Genomic DNA, 17,150 nt, shown 5'->3' on the forward strand with positions numbered 1-17,150 from the left:
TTTTACAACAACCCAGAAAGGGTCGAATGCAAATACCATTACTCCCATTTTATAGATGAGCAAACTAAGGATGCAGGGAGCATAAGTGACTTGGCCAACATCACACTGTTGAGGATCTGGGATTTGCAGCCAGGACTTTTGCTACTTCCCCCAATACAGTGTCTGGTAAGGTTAGGGAGGCTAAGAGGAGATAAAGTTAAAACCAATAAAACCATCAGTCAGAGTTCAAGTTGTAGCCTCTGAGCTATACCAATTGATTTTTGGTCCCTGTGATAATAGGCAGTTGGGCACTGCAATTAATAATTATGCTTTAAAAACACAAGCTAGGAATGTCTGTAACTAACATTTATTGCACACTTATGTGTCAGACACTGCGTTACCCTGTTTACCTCCCCTATCCAAGCTTATGAGGTAAAAGTGGGTATGGTCATCTCTATTTTATAAATGAGGAAACTGAGGCCCAGAGAGGTCACATAGCTTGGAATCTGGTGCAAATGGCCACACGGTTAATCACTGTTCTATATTGGCTCTGTGTCTGCCTGATTGTGACAACTTCTTAGGGAAGTCACTTGATCCCTTAGCTGTGCAGGGTTGATCTACTCCCAGAATGGAAGTACTGCAGCCCAGTGTCCAGTGTTTTTAGATCCTACAGCATCAAAGTTAAAGATATTAACTGGAGACAATAGGATATTTATGTGGAAGGGCATAAGGGAATGGTGAGGTGTGGAGGGGCAGAAGGTTCTAACACAGGAGCATTGCTGGGTGAGTTCACCACTCTTAGGACACGGGTGGCTCAGAAACTTGATATCTTCAGTGCTTCAGAATCAGCTGGTCTCAGGGATGTTGACCCACATTAGCCAAAGTGCATAGAGACAAGGACATCCATTACAAAGAGAAATACAGTTGCCTGACTAGCATGTTTCCCGCAGATGAACTACATATGGATCAGTTATGACCAAATCTCCCTGGTGCCAGTATCAAGACTTGAGGGAGGTGCATGGCAGGAATGTTAATGGCACCAGCCTCTGAGAACCTGCCACGTCCTTCCATACTCATTTGAGAGATCAAATTCTCTACTTATTTTGACCAGGTCCTTTCCCAAGTACAGGGCTTGGTTAGGCACTACTATTGTTTCCGGAAAATTCTTGTTTTATTTCAGAAAAATTAACTTTATATTATGTTAGCCTCTTGTCCTTTCCTTCTCTTTTCTCAAAAACTTTGGTTCTAGTCAAGACCCTCTTCTTTGCCCATTAGTGCTACCCAGTCATCTTGCCCCATCTCCCTTAGCAAAGGCAACTCTGGCTCTTTTTATGCTTCAGGTTCCCAAGAATAATAGTGATAGGTGGAATCCCCATAGCACTGAGCAGCTTACAGATGGTTCACAATAATTTTCTGTGCAATAACGAGGTAGGTCTTATCATCCATTAGAGAGATGGGTAAACAGAAGCTCAAAGAGGTTAAGTGATTTGCTCAATATCTTACATTTAGTAAGAGAAAGAACAGCCATTGCAATCTAGATTTCTGGCTCCAAGGCCTGTAATTTTCCTTATGATATTTACATAAAACCACAGAATTAAAGAATGTTAAAGTGGAAAAGACCTAAGAAATTATCTCAAATCTAGAGTCTAGACTTGCACTGTCCAATACACATGTGGCTATTTAGATATAAACTAAAAGTAAATAAAACTTTAAAACTAATTTTCACAGTCACACTACCTATGTTTTAACTGCTTGATGGCTGCATGTGGCTAATGGCCACTATGTTGGACAGCACATATTACAGAACATTCCCTCACTGCAGAAAGTACTGTTGGACAGTGCTAGTCTAGGCCAACTCCCTCATTTTGCAGATGAGGATAATGAAACCCAGAATCCCTAGACTTTATTTTGGAAAACTTCATTTTAAGCTGTTAAAAATCCAAGTATGAGAGATCTGGTTTGATAAAATCACATGTACCTTGTTCAAAAGATTTTCTTTGTTGAATCCAAAATGGAGGAAAGACAGGCAGGAGGTGGTATTTTGGGGGTACACCTGAAAGATCCTGTTGTGGACTGAGATTCTTTGGTGCATTAAGTTGACTGTCCTGGAGCAGCACAGAATCCTTGATGTAGCCTGAAGAGTAGGTCAGGAGTTATTGGTGGAAACAATGGTTGCCAGTCTAGAGGTCTTGAAGATAACTACTTGTCCTAGTCTTACCTTTGGACATTGCCCATTAAGGAAGACAATCAGATGGGAGGGATTAAAAAATCAGAGAGAACCCATCAAGAGTTCTCTATCTGGTGTCTTTGGTGCCTCTGGTCCTGGGCCACATGTGTGCTGCTTCAAACCCACCATTCCCCAGAACTGGATCTCCCTGGTAGAAGAAACATGGCTGCTTCTTTGGCTTTGAGTAAAAGGCTCCTCTTGCCTCAGGAGAAGAATTTAAGTTTTCTCTTGGATGTATCCTGCTTGCTTCTGTAGCCCTCACGATTCTCAGTCCACTCCTTAAATATTTATTGAGGACTTACCAGTGGTCCCATCTCTGTGCTAGGCAGTGGGGTAGATACAGAAGAACCAGACATGGGTCCTTTTTAAAGGCACTAGCCTGTTGGAGAGACAAAACTCTCCTGTGCTCAACTGTGTGGCCCCATGTGTCAGGGTTACATAAAGCCAGAAAATGAGGATCTCAACACTGGCTGAATTTGTCAGAGAAGCCTTTGTAGAAGATGTGGGCCTGAAGGGTGGGAAGGATTTATCATAGGAGTGGAACAAAGGGACCAGAGAACGTGCTAGCATCACAAAGGTGGTGAGCTCTGAGATGAGTGGCAGAGGCCTCTGGGCCACTCATCTCATACCACAGTATTGCTATTGCTCCTCCAGCTTGAGGGTCTCACCCTCAAAAGGGTCTTTGGTGAGGAATTATGGCAAGGGGCCCAAGAATGCACATACAAGTGGATTTTTTCTTAAACCACACATTGTAGCCATATGACTTCCATAGAAGAGTCTAGGACATTTTTTTGATGTTAAGAGGGGCTCCCCTCCTTGAAGATGTTGGGCCTGGGTTATGGGGCCGTGGCCTCCTCTGCCCTCTGCCCCACCCAACAGTAAACATATCTTTGGTTAAGAGTTTCTTTCTCACAAGTCTTAGATAAATGGAACTGCCTAGAACTGTGGCCCTGCCGTGAATGTAAAACCAATTACTGGACAAGCCCACAACTCTCATTTTCCTTCAAGTCATCACTTACTGGGCAGAGAGTTGTTTTCTCTCCTTTCCCAAAGTAAACCTATAAACCTGTAAAGCGAGAAGAAAGTCCGTCTTCCTCTGGTCCTGTCTGTTTGTTGGTGCTGAAGGAATGGCAGTTAGCCGAGTAGGCATTGGCAGATCCTGCTGCTCACCCCTCTCTTCTCCAATAGGTTTACCAAATAAAATATGGGATGTCCAGTTAAAATTGAATTTCAGATAAACAGTGAATACTTTTTAGTAGAAATATGTACCAAATATTGCAAGTTTAACTGTTTCTGTGCATGAGTGTGTGTGTGTTAATCTGGGAACTCTGATTCCCAACCATTTCCTATTTTTATTTTTAAGCCTTTATGAAGTATGTTTGGGGGTCTCTGTTCAGCAGCAGAGTGTCCGTCTCACTCATAGATGAATTGTACCTGAGAGCCGCATCTTTAAGAGGGGGAAGCCTAACATTTTTATGTCCGGGGGGGTCTGAGGTCACCTCCACACGTTGGGAAGAGTGTGGAGCCGCGCGTGTGGGGAGGATCTGGCTTCTGGTCTCAGCTCTGATTTTGGCCAAGTGACCTTGGACAAATTACTTTGCCCCTCTGGGCCTCTTTTCCCTTCTCTTGTAAAAGATAGGAATTGAACTGGAGGATCTGAAGTCCCTGAGTGGGGGAGGTTGGGCAGCACGGTCTAGGGGGAATCTGGAGTGTGAGGCCGCTGAGAGGTGTGAAAGTGAAGGCGAGACTCCAAGCTGCAGTCCCTCTGCAAATGCTGGGGAGGCTAGAGGGCGAAAGGTATGGTGGGGGCTGGCGAGCTACCAGGATTGAGCACCTTTAACACAGAACTGGGCCCAAAATTCTGGTGTTCGAGGCCTTGATAGGAAAAACGTTCTCACACTGGAATGTGAGGCGGGGCAGCTCAGGGTCTCCCCACTGACCTGCACATTGGAGCCGGTACGTGGTGTCAGGGGGCCATGTCCGCAGGAGGCCACGGAGGTATCTCTTGGCTGAATACCCAGGCTGGATCTGCCGTAGGCCCTGGCTCTCTGGTTGGCTTCGGAAGTGGAGGTACGGCTGCCAGGCTCTGCCCTGTTCTCTCTGTGGGGACACCAGTCAGGAAACAGCATGGCTGCTGGGCCCTGAGCCTCCCAGTGATACAGGCTGGTTAGCACAATCCTCATCAGTAATCTGGGAGACTCCCAGAAGGTGCCGGAAGGCACCAGAAACAGATGCCTCAGCCAACAGACATAAACCAAGAGCCCACAGAGCAAAACTCTGAAAGGCCCCTGTGGATTTACAGTTGGAAGGAGAAGGAGCAATGAGAAATACCAGACCCTGTCTTGAGATGGAGCATCAGAAAAGGATAAAGGGCCTCAAAAGAAAACACATTACTTAGTTCAGCCTGTGGAAATCAGTTTAGTACCTTAAAAAGCACAGCAATTTTCAGGAAAGCCAGCTTGACAAAGCAGCATCAATATTTAATGTTTGTAATGTGAATAATGGGACAAACTCTGTCCATGTTATAGGGAGCATGGCATTTGAAAATACCTCGTTTTGCTGCATTTCATTGCAATCAGGGAGCAGTTTCTGGAAACCTGTCTGCCAAAGTCACTATGCAGGACATCATGGGAGATAAATGTAAATAATAGCATCTTACACTTGGTTAGGGCTTTATATTATACAAATAACTTTCACCTCATTATAATCCTTTAAGGTAGATGAGTTAATATCATAACCACTTAAATGAGGCAGAAACTCTCTAAGGATGATCCCTCGAGCGCAAGAATAGCAAACATGTGGTACTTCTGTTGACATCTCTCCCTCTCCTTGTGGCCCATGGCAGACATTATCAACAATCATGGCATTTTTTCCCCCTTAACGGAGGCACTGGGGATTGAACCCAGGACCTCATGCATGCCAAGCACACACTCTACCACTGAGCTGTATACCACCACCCCCAATCATGGCATTCTTGACTGATGAATTGATTGTGATCTCAGAATCCTTCTCTTAAAATTAAAAAAAAAATCAAGTCATAATTTATATATAATAACATGCATATAGCTTAAATGTTCAATTTAATAAAATCTGATAGTTGTATACACCTTTGTAACCACCACATGAAACAAAATATAGAACGTTTTCATCAGTCCAGAAAATTGCCTCATGCCACTTTCTGGTCAATGTCTTCACACCCACCAGGTAATCACTATTCTCAGGTGAGGTCAGTAAGCCACTGGTCTGAGTTTCTTTGCCGTGTCCTGCTTGAATTTTCCAAGGAAGGGTTAAAAAAAAAAGAAAAAAGAAAAACATGATGGTAATATAGAACCTGCTTGATGAGGGGAGAGGAAGACCTTAGGGTTGGGTCCTTGCCCTGCTGGGCAGAGCTGTGGTTTGCTCCCATTCTGATGTATTCAGAAGATGGAAATGCCACAAAGGGCAGCCCACAGCTGTGGCTGAGGATTCAAGACCACCAGAGACTCCTCTTTAGCTAGAGAGGGTTGAAAAGCCACAGTCTATAAAATGAAGGAATCTCTCTGCTGGGGAGAGAGAAACAGGTAGCCAGGGCATCATTCATTCATTCATTCATTCATCCATCAAACAACTCCAATGCCGGCACTGGAGAAAAAGTGATGAGTAAGGCAGTTTGATAACTAATAAATAAGTTGAGAAGTGATAAAAGAAAGCATGGCTTATTATTCAATTGGCTCTACTCTCTTAGAATTAGTTAATTACATGAAAGCTTGGAATCCAAGTACAGAGCACCAACTGAACCTTGATGTCTGGACAGTTTATGTGGCAGGTTCTTCAAGTGCAAAAAGAGCCTGAAAAATTCAGACCCACGTAAATCTTGAGGCTTTTTCTGGAGGACTAGAGAGAGAGTTGTAGGGAAGGCAGTGGAAGCAAAGTGACTTCAGTTCTTTCACTCACTCCATTTTTTCATTTGGTCATGCGATAAATATTTGTTGCACAGCTTCTGTGTGCCAGGCACTGTGTTAAGCCCTGAAATGTGGAGCCATTAGATCCAAGGCCTTTTCTGGATGAACTGGAACTTCATTTCCTCCTGTAAATCTTTGCTTCCAATGACTTCCCTCTGGTTGTGATAAGACCAAGCCTCCCCTGAGATGCTGTGTCCCCTGTGCAGGTGGTGTGATGCACTGTCTGATCTGGACAAGAGCCCCTTGTTGTTTCTCACTGGTGGGCATTTCTGATGCAACTGCACTAGACTGCTTGATCAGTGGGGCAGGGAGTTGCCGAGAAGTTAGGGAACCCCTTATCCTGGAATTTGGCATATCTAAATACATTTTTGCTTAGAGTTTGAAAGCTGATCTTGGCTTCTGTAATAGGGTCCTATTGCTGCTGTAACAGATTACTACACACTTAGTGACTTAAACAATATGAATTTGCTATGTTACAGTTCTGGAGGTCAGAAGTTTGAAATGGGTCCCACTGAGCTAAAATCAAGGTGTTACAGGGCTTTCTGGAGGCTCTAGGGAAGAATCTGTTCCTTTACCTTTTCCAGTTTCTAGGGGCTGCCTGCATTCCTTGGTTTGTGACCCCTTCCTCTATCTTCCAAACCAGCAGCGTTGGGCTGAGTCCTTCTCATGCTATCTCTCTGGCTCTCTCTTTTGATTCCTTCTTCCACTTCTAAGAATCCTTGTGATTATACCTGGCCTGCCTAGATAATCCAGGATAGTCTCCCTGTTTTAAGGCCATCTGGTTAGAGACCTTAGCTCCATCTGCAACCTTAATTTCCCTTTGCCATGTAACCTAATATATTCATAGGCTCCAGGGATTAGGATGTAGACACCTTTGGGGAGGGGGGCATTATTCTGCCTACCACAGCTTCTTTAAGTTTTTTCTAGTTTTCTGGTTTCTCTTAGTAATTTCTCTAAGTATGCATATGAAATTGGTTGATAAATTTCACATCCTATTGGATAAACTGAAGCACTGAAGAAGGCCTAAGGAAAAAGATCAGTCAGGGTTAAATCTATCCACTTATTTCCAACGTGTGGATGATATGTTAAGTGGAAAAAAGCAAGATACGAGAGAGACTGTGTGCAATGACAACCTCATAGAAATTTATTTTATAAATGTATAATCATGGTGGAAAGACTGAAGAAGATACATTACAATTCTAATAACAATGGTATTAGGGTGCTGGGCATAAGATTACAGATAGTTTTTCCTTCTCTCTTTTTTTATATAATCAAAATCTCAGTAAAATGGTTAGATTGTATTTATAAATGGAAAACATGCTAAAAATTTAATTTATTTTATTGAACCCACCCTCCTCCTAAACATTCTCCACATTTCTCTATTCCTTCTCCAACATTATCCTGGACCGTTAGCCATCAAAAGTTACTCTAAAACATAAAAGGAGACAGAAGGGAGCCAGGAAGGGAGTTTCTGGAACAGGGAAATAAATGACAGCAGGAGGCTGGCTGCTGATGGTTCCAGACTTCTCAGGCCTGCCTTGGCTTTGCTAACCAACCCTGCTCTTGGTCTCTTCTGAAATGAGTAATTAGTGTGCACAGAGAGGTCTCATATCCACATGCCAGCATCAGTGCTTCCTCTAACGAGGGACTTGCTCTGGCCCTCTGCCTTCCCAGTGCCCACCAGGCCTCCATATGCAGAGGGGCGAAGGGGCGCCCCTGCACCTGTCCCCATCCCCACACGGGCTGTCAAGGCCCCCCACCCCAGTGCTGGCAGGCGAGGGTTTTCAGCGGATGGAAGGAGCCAGTGTGGGCAGTGCTTCCGCTCATGGGGTGGCAGGGTGCCAGTATCCCCAGGAAGACAAGAAAGGCCTGGATCACCAGCTGCCATCGTACCCTACAGGGTGGCCAGTCTTTGTGTGCAGGAGTCAATAGAGAGGTGAAGAGAGAAGTCCTGAAAACCCAGGACTGGCAAGCAAAGCCTTCTGTAATTTGACCCCACCCACTTCTCCAGGTGAGAGCCACACCTAAGTACCCTGACTTTCTTCTGTTTGCTCTCCCCTCTGGGACTTCACTCACCTATGCCTAGAGAGTCTCTCTCCACTTATTTTTACCACAAGACTCAGCTCAAATTTTACCTTCTCCAAGACGCCACTCAAGATTTTCCTAGTAAGTAGCAATCACAGTCACTATCATCTACGTACTTTGATAGTATTTTAATAGATTATAGTCCAGTGCCTCTCATAGACTGCCTTGCATCAAGTATCACGGGACACAAATCTGCCTCCCTGACCAGATTGTACCTGTGGGTAGGGGTTATGGCCTCCCCTGCCACACCCTGGCAACAAATATGTTCATCTGACAACTATTTGTTGAGAATTTGCCATGTATCAGGCACTGCTAGGCACTGACTAATAAATACTCAAGATGTTAGCTCAGTGGAATGGGAATCTCCAAAATGTCTGTACTTTGTGCTGGCCACCTGTGCCTTGAGCTGCCCACTCCAGTCAGAAGTCCTTCTTTCTGGAGGAGTGCAGCCAGAGTCTTCTGCCCCTGGGTTGGGCTTGCTCCGGCAAAGGCCATGCCTTAGAACAGAGGGTGTTTACCATTGTTATTCTACCTGTGCAGGTGTGTCTGGAGCCAGACTTGGGGCTGCCAAGTGAGTGCAGTTGGAGTCGAGGTGGGGGTGAGGTGGGAGGGGAGATATGTGTGGCCACTTGCAGCTGTGGCTGGAAAGTCTTCTCAACCCCAGCCTGACTTTAATCAGCCTTGTGTAAACACCACCACTTTTAGCCAGCTTTCTCTGCAGGTTTAATTTCTGAGATTCCATGCAAATGATACTATCTTTCCCAAATATTTTTGGTGGGCATGTGTTCTGGGTATCAAGCCATTAAGAAGAGAATCATAAAGTGTTCTGAACTTTCCCATAGTTGCAATATTGTAACAGGGTTTGATTCCTGACTAAACTATTTGGCATCAAAGATCTGACCAGCCATATGTCACAAAAGCAAAGGTACAACAACTAGAATTGAAAACAGAAAAAATTAAGCTTCAGTTCCTATAGAGCTCAGTCTTCTTCAGTCTGAAACCTGGTTTCATCATTTACTAGCTTTGGGGAAATTACTTGCCCCATCTGTGCCTCAGTTTCTTTATCTGTCAAATGAGGATGATAAAAGTGCATACATGCAAAGAAATGAAGTTGGACCCTTACCTTGTGCATATATAAAAATTAACTCAAAATGGATTAGATTTAAACATAGAGCTAAAACCATACACCTCTTAGAAAAAAACATAGGGGAAGAACTTCATGACGTTGGATCTGATGATGATTTCTTGGATATGACACCAAAAGAACAGGTAACAGAAGAAAAATAGATAAGCTGCACTTCATGAACATGTAGAACTTTTGTGCCTCCAAGGGCACTCTCAGGAGTGAAAAGGCAACCCATAGAAAGGGAGGAATTATTTGCAAATCATATATCTGGTTAAGAGGTTAATATCTAGAATGTATAAAGAACTCTTACAACTCAAAAACAAAAACAGCCTGAGTTTTAATGGGCAAAGGACTTGGCTAGACAATTCTTGAAAGATACACAAATGGCCAATAAGCACATGAAAAGATGCTCAGTATTACTTATCATTGAGGAATGCAAATCAAAACCACAATGAGGTACCACATCACACCCATTAGATAGCTATTATTAAAAAAACCCCAGAAAATAAGAAGTGTTGTTGAGGATTTGGAGAAATTGAAATCCTTGGGTGTTGCTAATGGGAATGTAAAATGATGCAGTGACTGCTATGGAAAACCTGCTATGGTACGTCAAAAAACAAAAAATAGAATTACATGTGATCCAGCAATTCTACTTCTGGGTATGTGCTCAAAAGAATTAAAAGCAGGGGCATCAACAGGTATTTGTATACCCATGTTATGGCAGCATTATTCGCAATAGCCAAAATGTGGTAGCGATCTAAATGTCCATCTAATGTCCGATCTAATTATCCAACTGATGAATGGATAAACAAAATGTGGTATATTCATATATTGAAATTTATTCAAAGCTGAACATATATTCAGCTTTAAAAAGAAAGGAAATTCTAGTACATGCTACAACATGAATGAACCTTGAATACGTTATGCTAAATGAAATATGCCAATCACAAAATAACTACTATGATTTCACTCATATGAATTACTTACAGTGGTCAAATTCATAGACACAAAAAGTAGAATGACGGAAAATAGGGAATTATTGTTTAAATGTGTACAGAGTTTTTTTTTTTTTTTGAGTAAAAGTAGCTTTATTTAGAGAGAGAGACACAGGGGCGGCGGTGGTGGCACTGGTTAAAGTAAAGGTAGATACACACTCTATAAACAGAGTGATGGCTTCTTGGAAGGCAAGAGAGAGAGAGCGCCAGAGTTTTAGTTTTGCAAGATGAAAAAAGTTCTGGAATAGATGGTACTAATGGTTGTATAACAATGTGAATATACTTACTGCCACTCAGGTATATATTCAAAAATGATTAAAATGGTGAATTTTATATTATGTATATTTTACAACAATAAAAATTACCCACCTTATAAAGTTGTTGTTATGATTAAATGAGATAGTAAGTATAATGTGCTTAGAATGGTGGTGGGTATAATAGTGTTTCATAAATATTAGCTGTTATTATAAATATTCTCTACCTAATGGCTGTACAAGGGAACCAATGGATGAAGTACATAAAGCCTAAGAAAATAGAAGTCTACTGGATCATATAGATGGCTTACTATGAACGTGTTACCTGCAACACAGATTAGTTTTAATGAAAATCTGATTTGTGTTCCTAGAACTGTAGTAAAGGGTTTTAAGGGATGTGTTGGAAGACTCAGTTCCTTTTTTAAAAATACTGTTGAAGACTCAAAGATATAGAGAACAAACTTGTGGCTGACAGTGGGGAGAGCGCGGAGGGGCAGTGTGGGGTGGGGAAATGAGAAATACAAACTTTTGGGTGTATGATAGACAGGCTACAAGAATGTATTGTACAACACGGGGAGTATAACCAATATTTTGTTATAACTGTAAATGAAATGCAAGCTTTAAAAATTGTATTAAAAATTTTTTTTAAAATGCCTTTGAAGTAGGAGAGATGTTTCTTTTCCCTGGGGCACATGAAGTCTTCAAAATCAGGCCCTCTAGGGGTTAAGAGTAGGGCTTTGGAATCAGTTGTCTGGGCTCCAATCCTAGTTTCACCACTTAAATGTGTAACTTTGGGAAAGTTACTTCAAGCCCCAGTTTTTCCTGCTACAAAATGGAGGTAATGCTGGTACACAGCTCATAGGCTTATGCAGATTAAATGAGGTTATAGAGATTAAACTCCTGGCTTACATCAAGTATTCAACAAGTGTTAGCTTTCATTGACAATACCTTTGATCTCATTGTCATGGATGACCCATGATTCTCTCCTGATCTCCCCTACTTCTAGGTTTTTTAAAGGCTCTAAGTACAACTGCTCAGGAGCTGCTCAAATGGAGGTGTGCAGGTAAGTCACTCTTTCTCCCCTCCACTTCCTTGTTGCCCACTTGATGCCTTGGTGACAGCCGTCAGAGCACTTCTTAGGGACACTATCAGACAAGTAGCAGGTTATTGATTAGGACTTGCAAAGGGAACTTTGTCTTCTTGATCTCTGGCTGAAAGGATAATTTATTTTTCTTTCTATTGTTTTTGTATCTTTGTATTTTGCATAATGAGCTGACATTATGTTTAGGATGGAGAAATAAACTTTATTCAAAAAATGTTATTTCTCACAATACTGCTTAATAAAATAGTAGCCTGAAGGTGCCTTATGAGTTAGATACTGACTAAAAACACCAACTAAAGAGTTAAGCACCTCGAGTACTGAGATGTGGGGAGAGATTAGGTAGTGGAGAATCAGTAGAACAAGGTTGAGAATACTCTTAAATGTAACCACATTTATAGGGGAGATGGCAGGTGCAGTACAATCTTGGTTGAAATCAGCTATAGTAATCAAATCCTGTTTATTCTTCAGTGGGATAAAGAAATGGGGTGCTTTGTGAATTGAATTTTAAGAGCAAATTGTTTTAAACACATTATTTAATCAATGTACCATGTTGGACATTTAAAAAATCTCACTGGATTTACAAAATTCTAAAAATATGAGTAAGAAATACAAGAACAATGTGAGAATTATTCAAAATTGCCAATGACTTGAGAGGTACTTGAGGATTCTACTGTGCTTGGAGAGCATCATTATGACCATCATTTAGATACTACCCCAAATGATGATGATGGTTATTTAGTTTTCATAGCTATCTGATTTCTAAATATATGATGGGAAGCTGATTGATTTAGAGACCTCAAGAAGAATGGTTTTCACTTTGAGAATGTTTGAACAGTATTTCCTTCTGTTTAAAAGAAAAAAAGCAACATATCTGTGTGTATCTAGAAGAGTAAGAACTCTGACATCTAATCTCTTGACTTAGCATTTATCTTTGCTCATTAGGAAGTTGGGCCATCAAGAAAGTTAGAGTAAGTGTGTGTTGCACTATAAAACCCAGACATATTGCCATATGCATTCATTAGATTCATATATAGAACTGGAGATGGTGTGAGATGCTTTAAAAATGTACTTGTACCACCCTGCGACAGCCTTGATTCCCTCAGGTCTGAGTGGAGCCTGCGTTAGGTAGGTTTCCTGATTCACAGCACAGACAGGAGAGAGCCTTCTGTGAGCAGCACTACTGTCGGTTACCCAGCCTCGCTTTCATCCCCCTCCCCATTTTGGCTCTTTTACTTTGAATGTGGTGTGTTTAACTCTTGAACTATTCTGTCTGGATAAAGAAATACTGATCCCAAGGAACAGATGGTGTGGTTATTGCAGGGCTCAATTTGCAGCACTGTTTCTGTTCCATCTTTCTGCCTCATCCCACCTGGCTCTCTAGGGTTGTATGGGCTCTCCCTTTCATGGTCTACCTCCGTCAAACCCACAGCTTTTTATTTCATTAAAAAAGTCCCATGACTTAAAAAAATAATGTTTGGTGGAAAGATATGCGTAAATAAAACTATAACTTATAATCCCTCCACCCATGGTTAAATTGTGATATGTATCCTTCTGCTTGTATAACTAATTTTTAAAAATTGGGATTATATTTGAGAGGTAATGTTTTCCATACTGTCTAGTGTCGATTTCTGGTGCAATTATCTACATGGCTGTATAATCCTGAGTGAATTACTCAAACTCTTTGTGCTTCAATTTCCTTACCTTTAAAGTGGGATAATAACAATACTTACCCCCAGGACTGATACAAAGCATACATGAGTCAGGCAATGGAAAGCACTTACAACAGTGGCAGGAACATAAAAAATACTCAAAAAATGTTGATGAATATTGGTATTTTCATTATATGAGTACTTTTACAACCTGCTTAAAAAAATACAGTGTGTATTTTCTCATGTTATTCATGAATAATATATGACTTTATTGCCTGACTGAAAATCCATTGTGTGACTGTATCATAGTTTATTTAATCAAGGTTCCATTGTTGGACATTTACCATTTTCAATATTTTATATAGCAATAAATAACCTTGCAGTGCACATTCTTGTGCATAAATCTTTGGCCACATCTCTGATAATTTTCTAAGGCAAATTCCTAAAGATCGAATGCTGAATCAAAGAGTATTAGCCTTTTTTAGATTTTTGCCAAAATGCCCTCCAGAAATGTCACATGAATTTGTGCTGATACATGAGACAGTTCATTTTCCCCACAGTCTTCCCAGCACTGGATATTATAATTTAAAAAATTTCTTGCCAGGCTGTAGTTTTCATAATCAGATGGTGCTCTGTAGTTTCCAAAGCTCTCCTCTTATGAGGTGTTCATTGTCTTTAATCCCAGGTCCCTCTTGAGTTGCTTTTCTTCCTATTTTAACCTATCATGTCCTCTAATCTTAAATTCCTGTCCTATTACTGCTCCCAACAGTAATTTCCTTTCCTTTCTGATTTCCTCACACCATTTCCCTTCTACTTATTCAGAATTAGACTACGGTGTTCTGTTGGTACAGATATGTGTTGTAAATCTAGTAGGTAGATACTTCAGGAAGACAGGAATTTCTTTTTCTCACTGAGCCCAAGTCTAACTAAAAATGAAGCCATCCCCAAACAGACTCATCTACTTCGTAGAGTGAAAAGATCCCTGTTGCCCAAAAAAGCTGGGCTGTATAGACAAATGTCTGAAAGCTGTGGAAGGTATTCTTGCTCTGGGCTGTAAGCCAGCCTACATATCACTGTCCGACCAGGAAAACAGAAACCACTCTAAATATTTAAACACAGAAAGAATTTAGTTCAGGGAATTGGTTATACAGGTGATTAGAGAGCTTGGAAGCCAAAAAGATAATGAGGCAACACTGAGATTAGTAACAGCAGGAAGCCAGCCCTTCCCCTAGGGAAAGGACAGAGGGAGGAGCTGGTAGGTTCACCTTGAGGAAGCTGGAGCCAAATGGCCCTGCCAGTCTGTTGGGAGCTGGACCACAGAGGTGATGCAGGTATATTTCACCACCACAGGTAGAATGAGAGGGGAGAAATACCCTGGCTTTTCTCTTCTCCATCTCCGATCTCCTTCGTGTCTTCCATTGGCAAATTCAATTAGAAGCCAGTTGACACAGATGTTTGTGGAATTACATGTAGCCTGTGGTCAACCCCACTGTGATGCAGAGCAAAGTAAGGTAAGCTGAGGAGTGAATTTAAGGACAAACAGGCCTGGCACAGTGACTTCTGGAGACCTTTTCAAGTCCACAGGCAACAGAGTGAAGTGCCAAGCATGTGGGCCCTGGAGAGGTAGCCAGTCCTTTGTTTGAATCCAGGCTGTGTCATTTACTAGCTCTGAGACCTTGGCCAAGTCACTTAACTCCTCCAAGCCTCAGTTTCCTCATCTACAAAAAGGGGCAAGAAAAACCATATCTTGCAGGTCATTGTGAAAATTTACTAAAATAATTGGTTTCCTTTCATCCAAGAATTTGTGATTTTAAGACAAAGGACAACTGAGTATTTGGTCAAGGTCACTAAGCTTCTCTGTATTTTGAAAGAAGGAAAAGTGCAGAGGAACTTTCCTTTTGGAAGCTCTGCCTCAGATGGAGTAGATGATAAATTGCCCAGTAATGATACTGGCGGAATACTACCCAAAGCAATCTACAGATTTAATGCAATCTCCATCAAATTGCCCACCATATTTTTCACAGAACTAGAACAAATAATTCTAAAATTTATATGGGACCATAAAAGACCCAGAATTGCAAAAGCCATTCTAAGGAAAAAGAACAAAGCTGGAGGCATAAATCTCCCAGACTTCAGACAATACTACAGAGCTACAGTAATCAAAACAGCATGGTATTGGCACAAAAACAGACATACAGATCAATGGAGCAGAGTAGAGAGCCCAGAAATAAACCTACACACCTACAGTCAATTAATTTTTGATAAAGGAGGCAAGAATATACAATGGAGAAAAGACAGCCTCTTCAGCAAGTAGTGCTGGGAAAGTTGGACAGCTGCCTGTAAATCAATGAATTTAGAACACTCTCTCACGCCATACATAAAAATAAACTCAAAATGGCTTAAAGACTTAAACATGAGACAAAATACTATAAACCTCCTAGAAGAAAACATAGGCGAAACATTCTCCAACATAAATCTTAGCAATGATCTCCTAGGGCAGTCTACCAAGGTAATAGAAATAAAAGCAAAAATAAACGAATGGAACCTAATTAAACCTATAAGCTTTTGCACAGCAAAGGAAACTATAAACAAAATGAAAAGACAACCTACAGAATGGGGAAAATATTTGCAAATGATGAGACTGACAAGGGCTTAATTTCCAGAATATACTAACAGCTCATACAACCTAATAACAAAGAAACAACCCAGTCAAAAAATGGGCAGAAGACCTAAACAAACATTTTTCCAATGAAGACATACAAATGGCCAATAGGCACATGAAAAGATGCTCAGTATCACTAACTATTAGAGAAATGCAAATCAAAACTACAATGAGGTATCACCTCACACCAGTCAGAATGGCCATCATTAAAAAGTCCACAAACAATAAATGCTGGAGAGGCTCCTACACTGTTGGTTGGAATGTAGTTTGGTGCAGCCACTATGGAAAACAGTATAGAGATCCCTTAAAAAACTAAAAATAGACTTACCACATGATCCAGCAATCCTACTCCTGGGCATGTATCCAGAGGGAACTCTAATTCAAAAAGATACATGCACCCCAATGTTCACAGCAGCACTATTTACAATAGCCAAGATATGGAAACAACCTAAATGTCCATTGACAGATGACTGGATTAAAAAAGTTGTGGTATGTATGTATGTACGTATGTATGTATGTGTGTGTATATGTATATACATATACACACACATATACACAGACAAACACACACACACACACACACACAATGGAATACTCCTTAGCCATAAAAAGGAATGAAATAATGCCATTTGCAGCAACATGGACGGACCTGGAGATCATCATTCTAAGTGAAGTAAGCCAGAGAAAGAAACACAAATACCATATGATATCACTTATATGTGGAATCTAAAAAACTGAGACAAATGAACTTATTTACAAAACAGAAACAGACTCACAGAAGTAGAAAACAAACTTGTGGTTACCAGTGGGGAAAGGGGGAGGGTGGAGGGATAAATTGGGAGTTCAGGATTTGCAAATACTAACTACTATATGTAAAATAGATAAACAGCAAGGTCCCAGTGTATAGCATAGGGAACTATATTTGATACCTCATAATAGCCTATAATGAAAAAGAATATGAAAAGGAATATATATATGTATATATATTCAACTGAATCAATATGCTCTACACCAAAAATTAACACAACATTGTAAACTGACTATATTTCAGTAAAATTTTTTTTGAAAATAATACTGAAGGATGATCTAAGAAACATTGAAGATCGATTGATTCATTCCATAAACATTTA

The 17,150-nt window shown here is 41.0% G+C and overlaps 1 protein-coding gene and 1 long non-coding RNA gene across 4 annotated transcripts in view; one reads left to right on the top strand and one right to left on the bottom strand.

Annotated features, from left to right (window-relative positions):
- KIAA2012 (KIAA2012 ortholog) overlaps positions 1–17,150 on the bottom strand; it is a 109,648-nt gene that overhangs the window by 89,526 nt on the left and 2,972 nt on the right. For 2 of the 3 annotated variants that reach the window (XM_074364163.1, XM_045507969.2), the window contains exons 3-4: positions 4,147–4,306; positions 1,958–2,113 (exon numbers count right to left, since the gene is read on the bottom strand). In XM_074364163.1, the coding sequence (XP_074220264.1) occupies positions 1,958–2,113; positions 4,147–4,306 (316 nt within the window). The remainder of the gene's footprint in view (positions 1–1,957; positions 2,114–4,146; positions 4,307–17,150) is intronic. The other variant, XM_074364164.1, reaches the window with a different exon arrangement.
- The window catches only part of LOC141577739 (uncharacterized), a 133,361-nt gene that overhangs the window by 33,423 nt on the left and 82,788 nt on the right, over positions 1–17,150 (top strand). The window contains exon 2 of the long non-coding RNA XR_012507129.1: positions 11,614–11,670. This is a non-coding gene — a long non-coding RNA (uncharacterized LOC141577739). The remainder of the gene's footprint in view (positions 1–11,613; positions 11,671–17,150) is intronic.

The sequence above is a fragment of the Camelus bactrianus genome, chromosome 5, assembly GCF_048773025.1.
Source record: "Camelus bactrianus isolate YW-2024 breed Bactrian camel chromosome 5, ASM4877302v1, whole genome shotgun sequence".
In the NCBI taxonomy this organism is placed as follows: domain Eukaryota; kingdom Metazoa; phylum Chordata; class Mammalia; order Artiodactyla; family Camelidae; genus Camelus; species Camelus bactrianus.